The sequence below is a fragment of the Diadema antillarum genome, unplaced genomic scaffold (genome assembly GCF_040938485.1).
Source record: "Diadema antillarum isolate AM-2024a unplaced genomic scaffold, OU_Dant_1.0 seq00000510_RagTag, whole genome shotgun sequence".
NCBI classification, from domain to species: domain Eukaryota; kingdom Metazoa; phylum Echinodermata; class Echinoidea; order Diadematoida; family Diadematidae; genus Diadema; species Diadema antillarum.
Window position 1 is genome coordinate 524,383 of NW_027271464.1, and position 20,648 is coordinate 545,030.

The 20,648-nt window shown below is 41.8% G+C and overlaps 1 protein-coding gene across 2 annotated transcripts; it reads left to right on the top strand.

Annotated features, from left to right (window-relative positions):
• Nucleotides 1–1,357: 1,357 nt before the first annotated feature.
• Nucleotides 1,358–18,862, top strand: LOC139734091 (sulfoquinovosidase-like). Of its 2 annotated transcripts, none has more exons than XM_071644904.1 (5): nucleotides 1,358–1,492; nucleotides 4,505–4,940; nucleotides 6,167–6,352; nucleotides 7,057–7,428; nucleotides 15,463–18,862. In XM_071644904.1, the coding sequence occupies exons 2-5, from the start codon at nucleotides 4,611–4,613 to the stop codon at nucleotides 16,717–16,719; spliced, it is 2,145 nt and encodes a 714-aa protein (XP_071501005.1). In that variant the 5' UTR covers nucleotides 1,358–1,492; nucleotides 4,505–4,610; the 3' UTR covers nucleotides 16,720–18,862. The 2 variants fall into 2 exon arrangements, with proteins under 2 accessions (XP_071501005.1, XP_071501006.1); XM_071644905.1 differs by lacking the exon at nucleotides 1,358–1,492 and adding an exon at nucleotides 1,523–1,630.
• Nucleotides 18,863–20,648: the final 1,786 nt, after the last annotated feature.

Consider the following 20,648-nt stretch of genomic DNA (forward strand, 5'->3'; position numbering starts at 1 on the left):
CTGCTTGGTAACTTCCCTTCTAAAAAGCTCGAAAGGGGGTAATTTTGCTGGCTTTCCTTCCAAAAGCCCGTGATTGGGAGTCAAAACAATCTTAAAGGGGAAATCCAGACCAAATATAAGTTAGTCTGATAAGAAAAATTAAAATATTACGTGTTCAACGGTATAATTTTTGATTGAAATCGGATGAAAAATGAGGACATTATGACATTTTAAAGTTTCGCTATTTTGGGGTGAAACAGTTCTTGAACAGTCACTATGAATATGCAAATGGCAAAGTGAGCATGTCATTCCCTAACTTACCATATAGTTTAGAAATTTTCAGTTTTTCATTCAAACGCAATTATGCCCGAGGCTCAAATCCTCGTATATCTAACTGATAACTACATTATATTCTGAAGTTATTCAACCAGGAATAACATCATGTTTCAGACTTCAATGACAGAAACACTGATTTTTGTATTTTTTTTTTGTACACGATCAGTGGAAAATTGTGAGGGTATGACCTGATTAGCTCACTCATTTGCATATTCATAGCCACTGTACAAGGACTGTTTTGCAGAAATTTTGTAGCAAAACTTCAAGATGTCATAACTTCCTTATTTTTCATCTGATTTCAGTCAAATTTTTTTACTGTTGAACTGGTAAGATTTTACTCTTTTTTATCAGACTAACTTATATTTGGACCAGATTTCCCCTTTCACCCCTTTCCATCCTTGAAGGAGGTACATTGTATCTCTAAGAATCTGGATGGGTAGGCCTATGGTTGACCGCCCGAGTCACTGGGAGGGGGGACGGGAGCGAGTTTACATCAGATTAGCAATATTGATCGTGTGAAAACACTGACTAATTCCAATGGCCCCGCGGACTGTTCCGGAACGAGGTGTACGACTCATCTGACCATCGGGAGGTATTGATAGGCCCTACCTCCTTTTTCTGACCACGGACCTGAGGTCCATGGTCTGACTACTAATACTAGTATACCAAAGTGCCAAAGAGGTTCTAACCTCTTTTTGGACAAAGTAATAGCTCATCGAGGCGATATCACGTACGTGGGTGATACCTACCACAAATCACACATAATTGTCATAATTGTGTCAAGCGAGGCGACCTGAGGACACGCCCCCCTGGGTGATTCGTTCCTGAGCCGTGGGTTCACTTATTGAGGTGCTTCCACCCGGCACCATGCACCTCCCTGGTTGTAGATCTAGTGTAGTACAATTAACAAGGAAAAGTAGAAATTACGTGGTGCGTAATATATGTCCTACAATTAATAAGTACATGTAGTTTTGTCTGGCTTCTAGCATTCTTGTGCGCCACATACCTCCCCTATTCACGGACGACCCCCACCCCCTAGGCAGGAAACTATAGGGCCGACGCGACGTCTTGCACTTGGCAGTGCAGTGCGTGTCGCCCGATCGTTGTACCACAAACGTGGGTTGGTGTAACGTTTAACGGTTAGGCAGAAACGGGCTTGTCATCTTTCATGGAAGGGGTAAGTGGGAAAGTGCTTTGGATATCGATATGATGGACTGAAATTATAGATAGATGTCTACTCATTAATACTCGAGTTGTTTTCATTGGAACTTGAAGATGATACAAAATAGCGAAGCGACATACCACAGCCGCACAGGTATGGCATATTTATACAGCAACTGAACTGGGCTGTGCATAAAATCTAGTTAATGCAATGGGCCAATGCATGTTGATTTGTGTTGGGAATCATGATACCTCGGCTCAACATCACCTTTGCAGTGAAACGAATATCTAGCAACAATTCATATTTTTTAGATAATTTTTCTTCTATTTTTCTTTAGATTACTTGGATACGCCCACAAAAAAAACCCTTCCAAACCAAGATTCTGGTTGGGGACCTCATCTGTCAATCATTGCTAAATAACTGTTTAACAAAAGACATGGAATGCACCTTCCGCTTCCCCTCGACTCCGCATATAGGATGTCTAATATATCCCCTCAACTCAGCATAACCATGATAACTTGCATTTTTCTGTGATATTAATGTGACTAACAAAAGACATGGCGAGGGAACATGCAAGTTATGCTTGGTCTCGGGGAGGGTGCATTCCAAATCCAATGTCTTTTGTTAATCATATTAGTGCCTTAGCCATATGATTGACAGATGAGGTCAGAGCCAGAATCTTGGTTTGGAAGGTTTTTGTGGGTGTATCCAAGTAATCTGAAGAAAAATAGAAGAAAAATTATTGCAAAATATATGGATTGTTTCTAGATATTCATTTCACCGCAAAAGTGATGTTGAGGGTATCATGAATCAACACAAATCAACATGCATTTGTATGTCATATTAAACCTTTTAATAGCTTAACCACACCAGTGACCTCAGCATGGCCATGGGCTGTTACTAGTTACAGCACCCCGAGGTTACAGTGCTGTGTAATTCACTGCATCTTCACTGCGAACTTGACTGCACATGCACTGCCACTGCCGTGCACTGGCACTACATTATCATTTGTCTACCATTAACCAGTATGTATTTATATATATGTATACCAATGTATATTTGTTTGTTTGTTTATTGTTCTTATATCTTTTCTGTGATACTCTGTTGTAATGTGATGTACTCTGTTGTACAGCGTCATGAGTATCTTTTTAGGTAGAATGAGCGCTTTGTGAGAGTCTCTCTATTTGTAATATTATTTTTATTAAATGGAGCTCCACACCCCTTGCCATGCTCTGCTAAACACTCTCTGAGATCTCTCTGATGTGGTGAGATGGATCTGGGGAGAACAATACAACATACAATTTACAAAGCACAAAAGCCACCATTATCTCGGCTTCTGAAATCTAGCCCACCACTGGTGGCACTAGTGAATATCATAGTATTTGACTTTAAATGTACTGCTACAGGTAAACAATTCTGGCATTCATTTGCTCCTGCCTGCACTTTAATCATTTATTCTTGACAAGCATGATACATGTATAACTTATGAGATGCACCAAGCATGATTAACCCTGGGGCGCTCTTAAACGTGTTTGGGTCGCTGGTGCAGTTAACTTTAGAATAGATATACCTAGGTGATTAAAGGATTACTTGGTTATGAATTTCTATTGCTTGACACCAGAAAAATTGCATAGGGTCACCTTTTTGTTTCCTCTGTACTACAAATTTGATTCTGGTCATCATCTGAATGTGCTGATCAAATAAAGGATAGTCACTTGAAACCATTAATGCTGTAGTGTAGCCCATGAGGCCTGTTTGAATAAAACATTCCAGAGTAAAAATAAAACTTTGATATCAAATGCAAACCTGGAATCTTTATTCCAATTTACTCTTGGCATTCCTCTTTTAACTTGCATTCACCTGCAAATTTCTATCTTTCACTGTCTAATCATTATAGTTTGCTTGACTACAAATGTTCTATCTGCCAGTTACCTACAGCATAATTAGCTTTTACATATGATAACATAGAAATGCTATTAGCCCACACATCTGTAAAGAGTCAAACCCCTTTGTCTACAGTGTTCCGTACCAGGTAATTGCCAACGTTTTTAAAAGCAGCATAAGTACACTTTATAGCAACACGGATGAAGACTTTGCTCAAAGGACAACATTCTGGGAGTCGTAAATGTTACAGTTTCAAGGGATACATAAATGTATGAATTACTTTTACAGTCAAACCTGTCTATAGCGACCACCCAAGGGAAACGAAAAGAGTGGCCGTAATAGACAGTTGGCCACTATATACCAGGTACAGACAGGTTATCCAACTTTGTGTACCTTGCCTACATGTACACGTCATCGTAAGTACTTATTATGTATGCACACATGTGTTTCATGCATTGGACAATGCCGGTGTTTATCACTGGTTGCACAGTGATATGTGTGCAGTCGGCATTATTATGTTTGAATGAGTGATCAATGCAGTGGTGGCGATCACTGAACGTTGCCCATGAATGACTTGCACAGCTACACAAAGCAGAAAAACACGCTGAATTATTGGCTCGGCTATGGCTCCATCTGGTCTGTGGCCGCTGTAGACAGGTTAAAATCTACCGTGGGAAACAAATTTGTGGCTGCTGGCCGCATTAGATAGGTGGCCGCTATATACAGGGTCTTTAACAGGTCAGGGCTTTTCTGTTGGGGGGATTTTCAGGGAATAATTTTCCTTCTCGAAATTGAATCGCAATTTTTATTGATGGACATACATTTTCAACAAAATGGTGTACAAGTCTATGTTACAATGAAAATGCTGTGCAAATGACATTTTGTATAGCAGTCATAACAAAATGCATAGCAAATTGCTATGCGATACCAGGAAAATTATTCCCTGATTTTTCAGTGGCCGCTATAGACAGGTGGCCGCGAAGGCAGGTTTGACTGTATACGGGATATATCAAGTGTATAGTCCAAAACCAGCCTTATTGCACCATAGTACTATTTACTACTCGTGTCTCACAGGGAGTCAAATGATACCAGCCATCCATAAGAGTTGGATCAAAGTTTTGTTTTCACTGGTTTATAATGCAGGCACAGGAATAACTGCCCCTCGTAGCCTGGTTCTGGAACTGGGAACTGTCATCCCTAGCAGCCTGTTTACAATTTCATCCAGCATAGCAACTGCTGTTTCACGACGATGAGGCTGTCCACAGCACTAGCCGTCGTCACAACTACCACTGTGATTTTGACACTATCAGGACAGGCTGCTGCGTTTGTCTTCGATGGAAATGGTACGCACCTCACAGTGACTTTGAATGGAATTCTCCTCGTCCAGCATACCCCGGCATCACCCTTCCTGTCTGTTGGTAAAGGATTGTCGTCCAGCAAGAGTCAGTTTGGCAACTACAGGATCCGGGACTACGTTGAAAGGAAGGTCCCCCTCACCAGAGCCTCTGTCACCGTATCGACAGCGGAGGAAAGTGGCACGACAACCAGGGTCACTCTAGATGATGGGTGTTCACTGACGGTAAGCCTAAAAGTGCAGGGTTGATGATTAGAAGCTCTGCTTTTGATATGACCAAACACATTCCTTATTGGAATGGCTGTGAGCAGTAGCCATAAAGTTGGATTGAAGTGGTTGCCAAAACGCTTTCCCCTTGAGTACTTGACCCTCTTTGCATCAGTTTTAATACAGTCTTTTTTCTTTTCTTTTTTTTTTTGAAGTCAAATGTATGTGAACTTCAGAAAAGGATTACAATACAATTCTGTGTAGGCACTTGTGTTAAAATGGTTATTTTTCGAGTAAGTATAATTTTTCGCTGCGGCCGGGTAAGGCGAGTTTCAAGTATTCATGATTCCTCAGAATCAAGACAGCAACCACTGGAACATATGACAAGCAAAAGTATGCTTTTATTTTTCACACTAAGATTTCAACACAATAAAAATTTACACTTTTACAGTATATTCTGTGGATGTATTAAACATTTTGTGAATTGGGGGTTGTAATACAAGTTTGTGAATGGATGAATTCACAACTGAGAAACAGTATTAGTATGAGAAAGAAGCATTTTCACTTTTTATGAGAATATTTATTTTAGCAATTTCCACTATATGGTATACAACACAATTATGAGAGTACTTAATTTTACAGGTATTGATGAACTCACAAGATTTGCAAAAATAAAAACATTGCAAAGTATACCGCATGTTTAGTATTCAACCTAGCAATGTTCTTTAACTTCAAAGGGGAAAACAATAGATGTGTGTAAAAGAAGAATTTATGTGGGTGCAAAGCAAAGCGCATACAAGTACACAATGTTAATTGCATATCTCTGTCATACAGAATGTATTTTGCCACCTTATATGGTGAATATCAACGTCAAAGTGTTTGATCTTTCATGTTACTGAAATTTATCTCGAGCATACCAATAAAGACAAAAATTCTTGTAAAAATGGTGCCATACTATAAAACCGGAAATATTTGTGGGCATGAAACTTTCACAAATTTTGCAAGGAGCCAAGATTCACATTGTAATAAATGCTTGTGAAAGGTTTTTGTGCACACAATGAATGGAATGCCAGGAACACTTCATGAAAGTTTCATACCACGATATAGGCAGTAGGCTCCGATTGGCAAAAGTTTCCTGCCACAAATGTTTCTGGTTTTACAGTACTCACAATTCAGGTTATGGTTGTTGGCACCACATATGAAATTTTCAAACATATAATCTGTGCACATTAAAAACTTCTCAGGTCGCAATAGACTTTGTGGCAGCATCGGGCAAGCACTACATGCAGTTTGGTGAACTTCCGGAGGATGTGAACAGGGTGTGGCTTCGTCTCCACGCCGAGGAGGGAGAACATGTGTACGGTGGAGGAGAGCAGTTCACCTACTTTGACATGAGGGGACACCTTTTTCCCCTGTGGGTCCAAGAGCAGGTACAAAACTATACAGTTGAATACCTCATATGATGGGGAAAAGAAAGAGGAAAACAGGGCAAAATCTATTTGTTTTTGATAAAGTTTTGTGAATTTGTCCATCCCCCTTAGTAGAACACTGTCATGATATTTACCTTCACCAAAGTTGATGTTATAAAATGGCTGGAGGAGGATTCCATTTCCTTGAATGAGAGCCAGAAGGGCATTATTGCCATAAACTTTGTTCTCTGTTAGGAACTGGTGGTATAACAGACAGATGATATTGGAGATCTTTTGGTACATCAGTGTGCATCGTGTGTGCCTTGCAATCAGATGGCTCCAGTTTGAAGCCCAGTTAGTCCAAGTGAGCAATGTTGTGTGTAAGCGTGTTGTCTAATTATACAGCAAGAGGTGAAAACCCTTTCCTAGGATCAAATATAATATCTGGGTCAAGAGTGCAGGAGAATCACAACACTCATAAAAAAAATCTCACGTTGGTATTTGCAAAGAGCAGGGTGTTAACCAGGTGAAATATCTTGCCCCACATGCTCACAGTAGAAAACAGGATAATGGAATGATGCTGACCCTTAAGTGGTTCCCCATGGTGACCGGCACTTGTCAGTAAATGATATCAACCTACAATTTTGTAGCATCACATTGTGCCATTTGAGAAAAACACTGATCTCACACCTCCATGTTCAATTCTCACATAATATGCACCTTAGGGTGTTGGCAGAAACAAGAGTTCCCTCATCACGCTCCTCGCCAACAATCGTGACAATGGCGGTGGCGACTATTTCACCACGTACTGGGCCCAACCCACCTACCTATCCTCCAGGAGGTACTACGCTCACTTTACAACCAAGGACTACTCCGAGTTTGACTTCCAGGCAGCCACCTTCCACGAAGTCTACCTGTGGGGCACCTCTCCAGGGAGCATTCACTTCTTCACAGGGTCGTCTTATCTAGAGTTGATGGAGAAATTCACCGGTTACCAGGGACGACAGCCTTTGCTCCCTGATTGGGTGTACAATGGGGTTACTCTGGGATTGCAAGGCGGCACAGAGCGCATGCTGAAGTACTTGAAGTTGGCCCAGGTAGGAGATTTTGAGTGAGGTGGATTTATAACCAGATAATTTTATTTTTGAATAATCAAGTCAAAAACGTGACATACAGTAGATTAAATGATATGCAATTGAAATATGTTATGATGTCTTTGTATTTAGTTTGAATTTATTGTTCAAAGCTTATTCCTGATACTTTCTGTTTGAAATGTAAGAACATTTATGAATGCAACTTTTGTATAAGAAAAATAATCATCTGCATGGCTTTGAGAGGAAAGAGAAAATCTGAAAATCAAAGGTGGTACTAAGTGTTACAAAAAACATTTCCCACTTTTGATACTGTTCCCTATGGGAACCTGGTATACCATGTTCCCGTGGCGTTGACTGATATACAGGAACCTGGACCTGCCAGGTTCCCAAAATGGAGACAGTAGTGGCCTAAATTCATGTTAATTTGTGTTATGCTGCCCAGAAAAATGGCTTTGATAAAAAGCCTAGAGCTTCTATCTATATGTATTTTCTTCCTGTATGAAACTGTGTGTATCGCAGTATCATTTGCCTTTTCTCCACTGTATTGTGCACTTGCTTTGCTGTAAAACTCGTATAAAGATGTACAGTGTGTCTCTAAAAAAAGTAAACCCAACTTCAACGGCAAATTTTCAGAAAACTATAAAATATTTACATATTATTTTTTCATGGTTAGATAGTCCAATAAGTCCTCTGTCCAATGATGCCATGTAGGTTATGTAACTCTCATGCATGACTGAGCATGATTCAACTTAGTGAATGGGTGTGAAATCATCACTGTGGCAAGTTTCGTGATCAGCATACTTTCTGACATTGTATCAGATGGCTCTTTTTGTTGGAGGCTGCCTGTCGGGGGAACTGCACCCGAAAAGCCTATTGAACTTCAACGAAACTTCTTGTTTCTTGGTATCGAGTTACTAGGAATACTTGATAGATTAAACGAGATTTAAATGAAATTTAACATTGAAGTTTAATCATAATTCTACGAAGTACTAAGCCTAATATGAGGAATCATGTCTGGGTTGTACACCTGTCACCGATCAGAGAACGCCACACATTCAAAGTATTGTGTCCTTATTCAGATGCAAATGAGTACCTGTTCATGTAGTGTGTATAAGTAGCCTGCTCACATCCGTACACGTCAGTATTTAAAGTCAGACTCATTCAACCACAGTAAGAAGGGGCGGGCAAGAAATTCATTCTCACAATCACAACTCAGTGCAATTCATGGATTACTTAGCACTCATTCACGTCAGGAGACGGGATGAACCGTATTATCGGGTGGGACATGATTCCTCATATTAGGCTTAGTACTTCGTAGAATTATGATTAAACTTCAATGTTAAATTTCATTTAAATCTCGTTTAATCTATCAATTCTACTTCGTACAGCCTAATTTATTCGGAATCATGTCTGGGATTTCAAAGACGATGGTTGAATGAGACTCAGCAAGCAGAGTAATTATTTTGTTCGGGCATGATCAAACTTTATTCATGCAGGGGCTCCATTGCCCGTCTTATGACTCATGAGATTGAGAAAGGCAAAAAATAACATGACTCTTACTCGAGAGATGAAATATCAAGTGACTTTTTCTTCAGTTCAATAGGCTTCTGATAAAATCTCGCGAAAGTTCTAGCAGAGCTCCATCCTTCTGTGGAAAGTATTGTGTCTATATCCGTCCCGCCTCTTAGAGCGGCACTCGTAGAGGCGGCGCGAGTACTGTGCCCTTTATATGTAGCTGTGTCGATACCGGCTGACTGGAGGACGCCTTTAAGCCATCGGCTAATCGTTTGGGGGGAAACGTTACGATGAGGGCGATTGACAGAGAGAATGAGGTACCGATTCCCGCTTCGAAAACTTGCCGTCCTGCGAAGATATTCGCGTAACGTTTGGAGAACGCAGATACGGTCGTCCTCTGGGTATGCTGACAACTGTATCGCCGTAGCGAGTTTCCCGGGCCTGCTAGTTTTAGTGATGTGGTTAACTGAAAAGGTGACTGATGAACTCGAGACCGATGAGTCATGTGGAACTATGTAGGCTATAGTATGTGCTCTCTGACTGAAGACGAGGGCAATGAGCATGACGAGTTTGTGAGACAACTGTTCGAGTGAAATCTTGTCGTTAGGGCTGAGCGTGCGAAGGTAATTCAAAACCACGGCGACGTCCCAGGTAGAGTTGTATCGAGGTCGCGGTGGTCTAGAGTTGAAGACCCCTCTCATGAATCTCGTTACGAGTGGGTGTGATCCGACTGGATGGCCGTCACACGGGAGCAGAAACGAAGATAATGAGCTGCGTAAACTATTCAGAGTGCTGTATGCTGCGCCAGCGTGAAACTCCTCCGCCAGAAAATTAAGAACGATGCTTACATCCGAGCAAAGTGGATCGCTTTTCCACGTACAACAGAAACGGCGCCATCTCCTGTATGCCGAGTTATAGCACCTCTGAGTTGACTGTCTCCATGACCGCATGATGATCTCGGAAGCTGCATGTGAAAGGCCTCTGATGCGTAGGCGTTCCCGGACACATGACATGCCGCTAACGTCAGGTGATGTGATAGCGGATGTTGGCTGTCGGAGGAAGGGAGAGATAAAATTCGGTTAGCGGGAGGCAGAATCACTGGGTGGTCTACTAGCATGCTCATTAGCTTGGGATACCAACTTTGTGTCTTCCACAAAGGAAAAACTATGATGGCCTGAGCCTGATCATTAGACAATTTCCGTAGAATTTTACTCATTAGGCAGAAGGGAGGAAAGATGTAGCTGCGAAAGCGCCCCCAATCGAGGCAGAATGCGTCGGTTGCCATGGCTTCGGGATCAGGACGCCAAGAAACAAAGGGAGTCATGCGAAAGTTCAGGCGCGATGCAAATAAGTCTACCTCTGGTGTGAAAAATAGTTCAGAGAGTGAGTCGAAAATATGCGCTGCGAGCATCCATTCAGTATTCAAATTAAATGTGCGCGAGTAGCCGTCTGCTATTGAATTCTCAACGCCGGGAATGTGTACGGCGGACAGCCAGATGTTTCTGTCTAGACACCAGAGCCAGATTGTGCGCGAGATATTATGTAACTCGGGGGAATGGCAAGTCCCGAAGTGATTAATGCACGACACTACTGAAACATTGTCCGATTTAACACGAATGTTAATGCCAGATTCGTTTGAACATAGTGATTGGAGGGCAAAAAGAACTGCGAGCAATTCGAGATTGTTAATGTGGAGATTCCTTTCTCCGGAGCTCCATTGTCCGTGCGTGCTGCGCTTGTTAGTCGGGCAGTAGACGCCCCAGCCTTCGAGAGATGCATCTGTCTCGAGTTCCAGGTCAATGTTCCGCATGATAGGCGAAAATGAGTTACTTGAATTTGATGCCCACCACTGGAGGGCATGACGTGCCTTATCTGACAGGGAAATGATAGCTTCAAAATCCCCTTGATTGCATTGCAAAGCAGTATTTTTCTCAATTTCAAGATCCCTCCGAAAAATGGCCCCATAAGGAACAGCGATTTCCGCTGCAAGGACGAGCCCAATAGCGCGAGATAGCGAGCGTATCTTCGTTGTCTGTTTATTTATCAAAGAAATGCATGTTTGGATAATAGTGTCGCTCCTTCTTTCTGGGAGGCTGATTGTCATAGTTACTGAATCTATAATGAAGCCCAGAAACTCAACATTAGTGCGGGGCTCGCACACGGACTTTTCCTTGTTAATGACGAATCCAAGTGACTCAAAAAGTTTGATTCGGTTCTTAACATTCGCCGTACAGTCGTCATAGCTACGAGCGATTAATAGGGCGTCATCGATGTAGTTACATGATACATCTCCTAAATTGCGGAGGGCAGCTATTGGGGGTTTTAGTACTTTTGTGAACACCCGGGGGGCACTGCTCAGTCCAAAAGGCAGAACGCGAAACTGAAACAGTTTGCCCTTCCAATGAAAGCGAAGAAATTTTCTATGTTCTGGTGCTATCGGTATGCTAAAATACGCATCTTTCAAATCGATAGACGCGAAAAAACAATTTGGTTCTACAAGGAGGAGTGCCGATTCAAAAGTCTCCATTTTGAAATGATGATATGAAACAAACTTGTTCAGGCCTTTCAGATTAATGACGGGCCTAAAAGATCCATCTTTTTTAGGCGTTATGAAAATATTAGATACGAACTCCCCGTCTTGGTGGAGGCATGGCTCAATAGCGTTCTTATTGAGAAGCTTCGTAATTTCATGGTCGATAATGGTAGTTTCACGAGGTGAAAAACTTATTTCGTTTGGAACGAAGTTTTGAAAAGGCAATTGGTCAAATTCAATATGGTGGTGTTGTATAGCGTCTAAGACCCACTGGTCAGACGTAATCAGCTTCCAACTATCCGCAAATTGAGCCAGCCTACCTCCCACGACCGGGGGAGGCGAAGTTTTTGAAGGCAATTTACTCACTCCGTCCTGTGGACGAGTTACTTGTCCGGCCTCGGGTTGTCTCTGCCTGGACGGCCGCGATATGTCGGCGCCCGTCGGCCGCTGAAGTTTGGGTGCTGCCTGGGTGGAAACCTCGGAGAGGAGGGAACGTCGCTCCTCCGTTGCGGGTACAGATCGTATCGTCCGGCGTGCCCGGGGTGTCTCCTCGGGTAGGCGCCCCTATACGCCTGCCTGAAGCTCCTCTTAGGGAGACTGGTGTTGCGAACACTCAGTCCCAGCTTCTCGGTGTCACGAAGTTCTTTACACTTTTGTGGGAGGTCGTCCCCGAACAGAAACGTGGATGGTTTCTGCGCCATCTCTTCGGAACACAGCGGGCGGAACGCCGGGCTTAATTCGGGTCGGATGAAATCCCTGCGTTTCGCATTCAGCTCGACGTTTGCTGCTCCGATTAGGGCGATACCATCGAGAATGAGTTTGGACGCCCGGGAGGAAAGGGGCGTATTTTGCGATAGCAGCTCGTCCGCTGCTCTCGCAAGGGGCGTCGTTGCCGTCAAAAAAAGGGACTGCACCTTTTGTAGTTTCGAATCTGTCACTCGTGTTTCGGTTTTTAGTACGTGCCATACTTCTGGGTTAACCCTGCAAGTGGAAACGGCATCGCAGTTGGCAGGCCTTGGATATGACTCCTGCTTAGATTTCAGAGTGGATTCTTTCAGTTTCACCCGAATGAGTTTGTTCACAATATTAGCAAGCCTGTCGCTCACTGCTGCTCCAACGGGTTCGCTCTGGTGATCCACCATATCAGAGAACTCGCCGAGAACCCCGCTGTCCTGCTGAACCAGATCTTCAATTTCCATGTCGATGTCGTCGTCACGGGGTGGTTGCTCTTGCGGTGCTGGAGGGGCTTGGGTGTCCAGCAAGGACATGACCGTGGACTGCAGTGTGGAAACGGCAGTTGCGAGTTCTGAGAAGCGAGACGCGGAGCAGGCTTCGTTGGGGGGTGCGCCCAACGCCGCCGGTGCAGTCATCTGGGCGGGGATCGCGCCCGCCAGAGAGCCAGCCGGGATCACGCCTGCTGAAATGGTTGGGGCAGGGATAGCGCCTGCTGCTGTAGTTACAGCAGATGCTTCGGGGGGATGCGCCCCTGCCTGTGGGCGCGTCTTCTTGCTCCGGCCCTTGGGACCTCTCAGCTTGCCTCCTGAGTTCTCGTTCACCAGCTGCATGTCGCTCGGTATTGGGGAGCACGGTTCGTTGAGCAGCCGCTCAATATCGCCTTGCAGGTCTTCCATCTCAAAGTTCTTCTGGTCGGCCACAAAATGTACACTGACGTGTACGGATGTGAGCAGGCTACTTATACACACTACATGAACAGGTACTCATTTGCATCTGAATAAGGACACAATACTTTGAATGTGTGGCGTTCTCTGATCGGTGACAGGTGTACAACCCAGACATGATTCCGAATAAATTAGGCTGTACGAAGTAGAATCTCTGCTCAATTGTCAACTGTACCATGTTTGGAAAGCATGTGAAGTGTGCCTGTGTCAGGAACAACCTTTGCTGAAGTTGTTATGCAATCATAGGCCTAACATGTGACAAAAATTTAACTTCAAATATGCCCTGAATGCATGACAATAGCAAGAAATAACTTGCCACAGTGATGATTTCACACCCTTTTACTAAGTTGAATCATGCTCAGTCATGCATGAGAGTTACATAACCTATGTGGTATCATTGGATAGAGGACTTATTGGACTATCTAACCATGAAAAAATAATGTGCAAAATATTTTATAGTTTTCTGAAAATTTGCTGTTGAAGTTGGGTTTACTTTTTTTAGAGACACACTGTACAAAGCGATCTAGGATGAGCTTGGTAGATATTTGATTTCGCTGACCCCATTCATGTGTGTCTTTTACATATAACAAAAGAGTTTGTGAGCCCATCAGCGCACGCTCTATTTATACCTTGCGCCCGATCGATATTTTCATTGTTCGATGGCACATGGTTGTCCATGGGAAGGGGGCACATGTACCGCTTGACTGCTTTCACACAGGTGGATTACCAACCTGTCCGTTCTCTGTCGACCTGCAAAAAGAATCTCATATGGGGGCATTGAAGGCGCTTCAAGAATTGCTAGAGGAAAGGGTTCATAGTTCAAAAACTTTATATCAGATAACACTGACATTGTTATGAGAAATAGCTGAATAGTGCACAATTTTATTGGGGATGTGCATGCATTTTACCCTTTACCATGAATTCAGACTAGTAGTGCCCAGGGCAATCCATCATGAATTATTAATAAAGCATTGATGTGCATTGGAGCAAGTCCAGAAGCCTAGTCAGCAGAGCTCTGAAAAGATGGTATTTGTGGTATTCATGTCTATTGTTCAGGGTCATTGTAAGCACACACTCACATACACTTCATTGGTTCTTGTGTAAAGTTCAGTTTTGTAAAGAGGGTTCAAATTTGACCAAAATCTGGAACCTAATTTTGAAATTAATCACAGATTTAACGAAACTGATTTATGCTTTCATATTCAAATCACTTCCAACTAAATTGTACACTATTCAGCTATTACTCATATCAATGACAGTGTTATCTGATGTATAGTTTTTGAACGGGAATCATCATTGTAATGATGATTGCAATTCGTCTTTAGAATTATCGGACCTTACACACGCTCGCTCGAAAACTGTGATGAGAATTTGAATTCTCGAGCGAAGGCGTCATGTAGTCCTTGGTGACTTGTCAATCAAATAGAAACGTACGATCGAGTGCATGCATGTTGCGCGCGTATTATCTACGGAAGTGCTTGAAAGGTCACGTAAGCTCCGCCCCTCAAAAGATGTTTTGGAGGTCAAGCATTACACATGCAAATTTCGCACCGTAATTTGAGTGAAATTTCACTGGAATTCACCTCCGGACTAGAATTTGAATTCGCGATTGTGATTAGCATTCGTGATTCTAATTTACTTCCACACGTGCTAAAAATTCGTCATTAGAATTATTTTTACTGGAATCGTCATTCAAATGACGAATTTTTGACCGTGTGTAACCGCTCTTAGTATTTGTGAAGATAACAGTAAAGTAGTCATTATGCGAAAAATAGCTTGATATTCATAAATAAAGTGAATTACACATTTCTGGAAAGCTGAAGTCTGTAAGAATATGAATAATTAAGTTTCAGAGCTTGAAAAACGTTCCCTCAAAATTCCCTCCTAGGCGGGGTACAAAGATTTTGACCATTATTTTTGTCAATTTTTTTTTTTTTTCAGAAATAGAAACTCTGATTTGTTTTCTACATCTGTGCTAAATTTCAAGTTTTTCCTTTTGAAAATGTAATTTTAAATCCCTATATTGGATGGCACTCGTCAGTTTCGGTTTTGTTGTCTTTGGGAAATGTGTGTTGTACCAAATTCAGCCCACCTTCAACGGGTTATGTATTTCTTGACTGCCTTATCTAAATTTTTAAGAAAAGACAGTATTCCAGTTAAACGTTATGTAACCAGCTCAAACACAAAATGCAGGACGTAAATTGTATACTATGGATATGAACACTTCCATGGACTTGAGAGGATAACTTGGTATTATTTGTCTTCCAGGGCAGTAAATACTATCCTTCTGTATCTCTTTCATTCAAAAAGGACAATGATATCAAAGTAAGCAGCGTATGGATCCAGGACTGGGCTGGCCGGATCAAGACCTCCTTCGGCAGACGGATCTTTTGGAACTGGGAGTGGGATCCGAAGCATTACCCAAACCTGGACAAGGTGGTTGCTGACCTGGACCAACAAGGAGTCAAAGTCCTGGTGTATGCAAACCTCAATCTGAACCGGGAAGGCAATCTTTTCAAGGAAGCGGAAGGCCTAGGATACCTGATCCTTGACAAAAGTGGCAACACCTACATCCTCGATTACGGCGAGTTCTTCTGCGGCATCGTTGACATCACCAACCCAGCAGCTGCCCAGTGGTACAAGGACCGCATCATCAAGAGGAACATGATTGACCTTGGACTCGGAGGGTGGATGGCAGACTTTGGGGAGTACCTCCCCACGGATGCCGTATTCCACAATGGTATGTCAGGGTCAGACCTCCACAACATCTGGCCGACCCTTTGGGCACAGATCAATCGGGAGGGGGTGGAGGAGGCGGGCAAACTGGGAGAAATTCTGTACTGGATGCGAGCAGGCTTCAGCGGGGCACAGAAGTATGGCGTCATGACATGGGCTGGCGATCAGTTTGTTGATTTCAGTCTCAGCGATGGGATTGCCTCTGTGATTCCGGCCGCTCTGTCTCTCGGAGTCTCTGGATTTGGTCTCTTCCACTTTGACATCGGCGGCTACACTTCGCTGTTTGGATACACCCGTACCCCTGAGCTGATCTTCCGCTACGGCGAGATGGCGGCATTCACATCCATGATGCGTACACATGAGGGCAACAGGCCTGATGAGAATCTGCAGATCTACTCCAATGACTGCACGCTGTCACAACTTGCTTACCATACAAAACTGTACCGTGGCCTGAATGCGTATCGAAGGACTGTCGTGCGGGAAAACACAGAACAAGGGATTCCCACTCAGAGGCCCCTCTTTGTGCACTATGAGAACGATCCAACATCATACGGGATTCAGTACCAGTACCTCTTTGGGCGAGACCTCCTGGTGGCACCAGTCCATGAGGCGGGCAGGGAGACTTGGGATGTCTACCTCCCTCCTGATAACTGGGTCTTCCTGTGGGATGAAACTGTAACCTCCAAGGGGGGAGAAACCGTCACCGTCCCTTCACCCATAGGAAAGATCCCCGTCTTCTTCAGACAGGAGTCAGTGTGGGCAGCTTCCTTCCGTGCACTCAGGGATATTAAGTTGAAACAATGTCTTGTTGAAGGTAAGGATGAATTGTAATTGGGCTTAAAATTTCCCTTGAAATGCAAGAAAAAAGTAAAATTTGTGCCTTCACTAGAAATGGAAGCCAGAGGTCAAGTGCTATGTAATCATGCATTCAACTGTCTGTCCATCTGCACTCAATTCTGTCTTGTTATAGATATGATTGAGAGCCTTTTGAGGTATCTGAATCACACTTGACATACTTTTGGTTGGTGCAAATTCTAAAATCCCCCAACATATCTTTGCAATCTTCTCTGCACACTTTGAACAGGTTGAATCCAGTGCCCATGCGATGTTGCCTCCCTGTTGCAAATGTGTGTGCGCGCATGTGCCACAGAGCTATTAGTAGTATTAATTTGAGCACATGTTTGTATGCAGTAGTTTCTGTGCAAGTTTACCTTTGAATGGATCAGGCAGTACATTAATTTTCATGCAGGGAAATGTCAAATCAAATTCTGTTGTTTCTGTGAATTGGATGAAAACACAAGTAAGCACTTAGGCAGCGCAAATGCAAGAACCCGCGATGAGCTACTCGGCGCAAAAAAAAAAAAATGAAATAAAATAAATAAAAATCGCTGATTGATATTGGTGTTTACAGTATGTATGTGACTGCACAAGGATGATTCAAAAGACAAAATTCACACATGGAGTGATGAATTATGAAGCATTTGATTTTCAGTAATATTTTTTGGGGTATGATGTTGGGTACAGTGATTTACTTATATAAAGATTTGGTGGTTGGTGGTAGTGGTGGTTAATCAAAGGTCACAGTCAATTTAAATTGAGATTCGATGCGTGAATGAAGAAACTCCAAAAACTACTTTAAAAGTAGTTGCGAAGGAGAAAGAAGAAAAGGAACAGATTAAAAATAAAATTGATTCCGAGATAGCATCTGTCTTTCTGAAATTGCAAGCTATGTGTTTCAAGTGTAAAATGTATATCATAGGTAGTATGTGACTCATATTGTGCAGTTACCATATAATTCGTGATTCACTGTGATTTAGGGAATACTTGCCTGTAAGTACATAGTGACCCAAAATTATAACCTTTGACCATTACAATCACACCCTTGGACAAGATCTTTGACCCATGTTAGCTCCTCTTGATCAAGGTGTATAGATGTATGTGACGCAATGCTGGGGTACAGTAATGATGGGACCCTCTATGAGAACATTGTTGATGCTGAAGAGGCTACCCTGTGTGGAAATCAGACCTTATCACTGCTGTCGTTAAACAAACCCAAGTTAGTTATATTAATCCGTTGAGGACGAGTCCCAAATATACTCGGGCAGGTGTATGTGGGAAATGTGTGTTGTAGCAAAATCAATCTGTACTTAACGGGTTAAATATGTATATACCGGTACTTATTAACAGAAGTTACCTGATTGAAAGAGAAGGTTGCAGTTAATTTGTAATGTAAGCTAACTGCAAAGACATTCTCAGGTGAACATGTTTATAATTGTTATGATGGTTAAATATTCACTAGCAGTGACAGCAGCATCTACAAAGGTCTTACCTGGTGTATTGCAAAATATTATGCGAGAAAAAACACCAAATACAGTTTCTTCCAATTCTGGTACTGAGTCATTTTCCGTTCGAGATTATACCTTATACAATGTAGATGTAAGTGAGAGAGGATGATAGATTTGTGGTGAAGAATTTACATTGTGGTAATTTCTGAGAGAAACACTCTTTATTCTGAACTGAATTGGCAGCCCAACTACAGGCAAGTAAAAAGGGAGACGATATATGGAGAAATAAGAGTTTTGGAAACTTAAGTACCAGATTGATGTTTTAAAGTCATTATTTTGTCATGATAAAAGCAAGTAATTCCATGACCAAACCTGCTGTCATCTGAATTCATTCTCAGACAACTTGTGTAGGTCCTTTGACAGGGGCGGATCCAGGAATTCTGTAAAGGGGGGGTAACTATTATTTTTGGTGCCACTTCCGATTTTAATTTCATTTTTTTCTTTTTATTTCTTTTGTTTTTAGTGATAAATAAAGGGGGGGGGGGCGTGCGCCTCTTGCGAGCCCCTCTGGATCCGCCTCTGCTTTGAGAATGTTGCATTTTTAAGCTTTGATGATGCAATAGATGCTCTACATATTTCTCCAGGATTTGATATAGATTTTATTAATTTGATTGACAAGCTAAGGCAAGACAGGGTAATTCTTACATTTGTATTATGTATATCAAGATGCAATACATTAATTAAATGTGCATATTTCTTTCATTATACTTTCTATACTTATAGAAGCTCAACTGCTTATCCAGTGGTGAGCAGTGGTATGTACACAATAAAATGTGTTTTCCTATCTATTATTGATATAATCTAAATACATTATTATCGTGTCCTTCCAAAGAGCAATTTCTTCATATAGTCTCAAAAAATACTAATGGTATAATGGACAGAAAACATTGAAGCTCTAACGAGTTGGCCCAAAGGAGAGGTTCTTTAACTCTTCAAGAGATGTTGCACTGTTGCATAAAGATACAAAAAAAGGTTTTGTTTATTCAAGATGTGTACAGTGCACTCCTGTTATAATGAACACAGTTGAATTCATTGCTGCTCAGCAAATTAAATATTCAGGTCCTAAAACTTTCTCTATAATTATCTACATTATGCTTTATTTGTTCAGCAGTAACAAAATTTCAATGTAACATAAGAAAACCAGCAAAGTTCTGAGGACTTTGTTATAACAGGAGTCGCTTGTACAGAGCCACAAAAAAAGGTGTATTTTATGGACGTGGAGGTCACTTGTGTTTGTTTGCTTGTTAGCAATTCATACATTGTTAATGTCGCGTGCATTCCCCTTGAGTGTGTGAGTAATATGTATCTGATTTAGTGAAGTTATCATTTTTCCAATCATTGCTTAGCATAATGGGATTTAATAATATATACCTATCATGGTTGTGTCTGAAAGACTTACATTGTAAATGTACATGAGAAGGGATTGTTTTTCCTAATATTTGTGTCTGCCATTATACATATGTGTATGCATGTCATTAAAAGCACATACCACTCTCTTCTAAATACAGCATTACCCCTCAGTCATTTCTAGTCACAGACATTTTCGTTGTTGAAATATGGAACATTTTGGGATGTCTCACTGCCAAGGACTTTGCCACATCTATGCTCCTTGATGGTTTGCGTGACTAACATCTAACTTTTCTTTCCTCTCACCTCCCTGGATACAACATATGTCATTGCTTCTACGACTGATTATATTATTTTTGGGCAGACATTTATTTGCAGCTAGTTGTAGAAAAAGCACATGAATAACACTTCAAATTTCCAAACAATGCATGCACTCTATATATCAAAGCAAAACAAAACAATAAGATAACAGCAGAAATAATTATATTGCTGTTTTATAGTCATATAATTGCCCTTTTGAATTTGCTAACTGGCTATTTGACTTGTTACTTCTCATATTTGATGATGGTGACTTTCCAACGATTTACTGCATGTCACAACTGGTTTTGATATTATTCAATGTTTTAAAGTTGCCCAACATCCAGTCTTTGGGATTTATAAACCATGCCTTTTCCTCTGAAATATCTAGTCAATGTATGATAACCAAATTATAATCATGAAATGCAATACACTAGTATACATGTTTACCAAGTACTTTATCTGTTAAACATCTAATGTTCTGAATGACAGCAGGCAGTATTAAGCACAGAAGATCTGATGTTTTTATGTGCGTGATTGTTTTCATAGCCCTTCTCCTTCTTTGTTTTTTAGTGCATGGGGTGAAGGAAAGGTTCCAGTTTTAGGTACCAGTTTTAGATTCCTTTTCAGGAGCATAGTGGTCCTGATGAATTTATTATATATAGAGGTCAGGGGCGGATCCAGGAATGCCGTAAAGGGGAGACACCTTTACAAAACTAAAGGGGGGCACATGCGCCCCTCTTTTTTCTTTTTATTTCTCTTGTTTTAGCA